General features: G+C 46.4%; 1 protein-coding gene across 1 annotated transcript; it reads right to left on the bottom strand.

Annotated features, from left to right (window-relative positions):
* Nucleotides 1-2229: 2229 nt before the first annotated feature.
* MSX2 (msh homeobox 2) lies at nt 2230-2993 on the bottom strand (the record flags this gene model as incomplete). Its single annotated transcript, XM_010076672.1, has 2 exons — nt 2230-2890; nt 2981-2993. Coding segments are annotated over 2 exons (438 nt in total), but the record flags the coding sequence as incomplete, so codon positions are not given.
* Nucleotides 2994-3319: the final 326 nt, after the last annotated feature.

Raw genomic sequence — 3319 nt, 5'->3', positions numbered from 1 at the left:
CAGCGACCCCCCCTTGGGAGAGCTGCGAGGCCGGGGTGAGCGCTGGAGCCGGGGAAAACTCTCCTCTGCACAGCCGAGTTAAACTGCCCGACTGTTCCAACAGGGGCAGATGCACCTTTTTTTTTGCCAGCTGGGATCCCAGAGATCTCTCTCAACCCGAATAAGCCTCCCAAAATAAAATTTACTTTGGGCCATTGCAAGACTTCGATGTGACACGTTAAAAAAACCACTCCTGACCTCCTGTGTACCCCTCTTGTCGAAGCAAACCTGAGCCCCCCCTCTCGAGAAAGGCCAGAGGAGGGTGGCCCAGCACCTGCTTTCACATGAGTGCACACCCCAAAAACTGTGGGACAGGCTGACAGCACATCGGAGCCCCGAAATTCAACCCGTATTGCAGGGTCCCTGCCAGGTCTGACCCGTACAAAATTACCCCCAGCTACTCCAGGGGTGAGGACTAGTCTCCCACTAAAGCACAGATTTGGGGTCAATAGAAAGGCAAGTCAGAGGGAGAGTCCTGAGCAAAAGAGAAAGGCACACGAGCGGAGAAAAGTGATGGAAACATCACCAGAGTATGATGTTGTAAAGAACAGAGGCGCCTAAAAGCGGTTGTTAAAAACAAGGAAACCTCATAAAAGGTTTGGCTTTCGACTTTGAATTGTTGACTTGCAATTCACCTTCATGTGCTGTAAATTTGGCTTTAATTCAGATTCAGAAAGGGGAAATAATCATAAAGGCAACCCAAACATTCCTTTGAACTTGACCCAGCGCTGCAAAACACACACGGAGAGCGAAGTTACCTTTTAAAGAACTCCAAACACTCACAGAGCCACACGCGATTAAACTTGTTTTTTCTTTTTTAATTTAATTCGAAATAAGAGATAAGAAATAATAAATCTTCAATAAAATATATAAAATTGTACAAGGCATCCCTTTCAAAGGGACTTTCCTATAATGGAAGATTGGAGGTGAGGGGAAGGGAGAGAAGTTCATCTATAGTGAGTCCCAGGCGGCGACAGTGCCTGGGTCAAAACAAACCAAAACCAGCAAAACCTCAAGGCTTTTTTTTTTTTTTTAAGTTTTTCTGCCTTTTTTTTCTTTCTTTATTTCTTTCTTTCCTTCTTTCTTCCTTCCACAACAAACGACATGCTAAGAAAATAAATCCAGGAGAAGCTCTGCCTTCAGTGCTCCACAGCCTTTGGGGTAACTTTCTCACAAATTTTAGCAAGAGTAATACACATAATACAATAGTGGTAAGGAGAAGCCTGGGGAAGATACTGCCAGCGCTCGGGGAGCTCCCACGGGGACAGACGGGTTATGCAGTCTCTTGGCACCCCACCGTCCTACTAGTAGGGTTGTTTGTGATACCTGTATCTCTCTTAAGAAGGGCTTGAAGCATGAGTCACTTACATTGGCATCCTTATCAAGGGAGTGAGAGGAAGACTTGAGGGGGTTCTTCTATTTAACTCAGCCTGTTGCAAATACTAATAAAAAACCCCAGACATCCCCCAGAAGTGTTCAACAATCCTTTGCTCACCACCACTGTGGAAACATCCTATGTCTTCTTTCCCCAGAAAGCTTCCTTCCCTCTCTCCTGGTTTTCAAAGAGCATTGCAGAGCCAAGATTACCTGGCTGTAGCCAAAAATTTCTGAGCATGCCAATAGGAAGATGAAGACCAGACTGCCTAATAACCCTCCCTTACACTTTACCTTCCCTCACAGTGCTTAAGAAACACTGAAACTATTTATACAGATAAAGGCATCACAGGAGCCAATGGAGGATAAAACTGTTGCTCTACATTTGGGGGCCCTGATGCTCATCTTGTTGCGAGGTTTGGGATGCAAAAATTTTCCCTACCCCCAGAAATGCAGGAACTTGCTGGCTCTGAACTCCACTAGTTTCTATTTACAAGGTGTCTCTAGCTAAGGGCTCTGCTTTCTTTAAAAAAGAAAAAAAAAAAAAAACCAAAACAAAACCAAACAACAAAACCTTGATTATTCCTTTTTATTTCCCTCCCCCCTGCCCCCATATTAAGTGATGGCAACTTAGAGTGTGAGTTTAGGGCATGCACCCCCCTTACTTTAAACATATGTTGGGCCCCATCAGGAAGGCTTCAGGAAATCTCTGCCTCCATGAGATGAGATTGCTTTTTCACCCATTCTTTTTCATTCTAGTTTTATGTGCATCGTATAAAAACCCTACATTTGCTCAAATGTATTTTTTGTTTGTTTGTTTTTACTTTTTTTTTTTTTCTTTGAGGATCAGACTCTGAGTGCTCAGAGCACTCTCAGAAGACACCCAACCCACAGCATACAGGATGTCTTGCTTTGCTAACACAAACTCCCGTACACTCAGGATGGCAGATAGAAGTGTGCAGAAAGAATGGCCAGTACTGGTTGGGGTACTGCCTTCTCAGGGTTGGACATGATCCACCAGAAAGTCTGTCTCACTGTCGCTTCTGATCTTCTTAGGATAAGTGGTACATGCTATATCCAACGGGAGTAGCATAGAGTCCAACAGGCGGGATAGGAAGCACAGGTCTGTGAAAAGGGTAGGAAGTTCCATACAGTGAGGCAGCCTGGATGGGAGAGTTGATGGGGAAAGGGAGGCTGAACCCTGATGGCAACATAGGCTTTGCTGCCATTTTGAGCTTCTCTAGCTCAGCTTCCTGCAGTCTCTTGGCCTTGGCTCTCCGATTCTGGAACCAGATTTTGACCTGGGTCTCTGTGAGGTTGAGGGAGCTGGAGAACTCTGCTCTCTCGGCGATGGACAGATACTGCTTCTGGCGGAACTTGCGCTCCAGAGCCAGCAGCTGCGAAGTAGTGAATGGGGTTCGGGGCTTCCTATTCGTCTTGTGCTTCCTCAGGGTGCAGGCAGTGGGGCTCAGGTGTCCTGCAAGGAAGGGAAACGACGGTTATCACAAAAGCAAGGAGACCTGGGCGCTCTGGAGACATGTGCTGCAGCTGAGGGCTGGGGTGAGAAGGGGTGGGGGTGTGTATCAGAGGGGAGAATCCCACCAGGTGATACTCTCCAAACAGGGGATCTTTTTGCAAGTGGCTCTGGAAATCTCTTCTTGGCCAAAGTGATGTTCACAGGACTTCAGCAGATGTCCTGGCAAGTGAAATTTATGCTCAATATTTTCAGAAGGGCAGCTTGTAGGTAAACAGCACGCAAAGGATTCACAGACACACACAGAGAAGATCGCTTTAGGAGTCACATCACAGGGGTCTAGAGCTGTGGTAGCTGCAGAACTGGAGGAGTAACTCCAACAAAGCACAAGACAAGCATATACGCAAAAGCAGGAGATTCGCAAAAGGACAG

The sequence above is a fragment of the Pterocles gutturalis genome, unplaced genomic scaffold (genome assembly GCF_000699245.1).
Source record: "Pterocles gutturalis isolate BGI_N339 unplaced genomic scaffold, ASM69924v1 Scaffold49363, whole genome shotgun sequence".
In the NCBI taxonomy this organism is placed as follows: domain Eukaryota; kingdom Metazoa; phylum Chordata; class Aves; order Pterocliformes; family Pteroclidae; genus Pterocles; species Pterocles gutturalis.
This window is presented reverse-complemented; position numbering and strand designations above follow the sequence as displayed.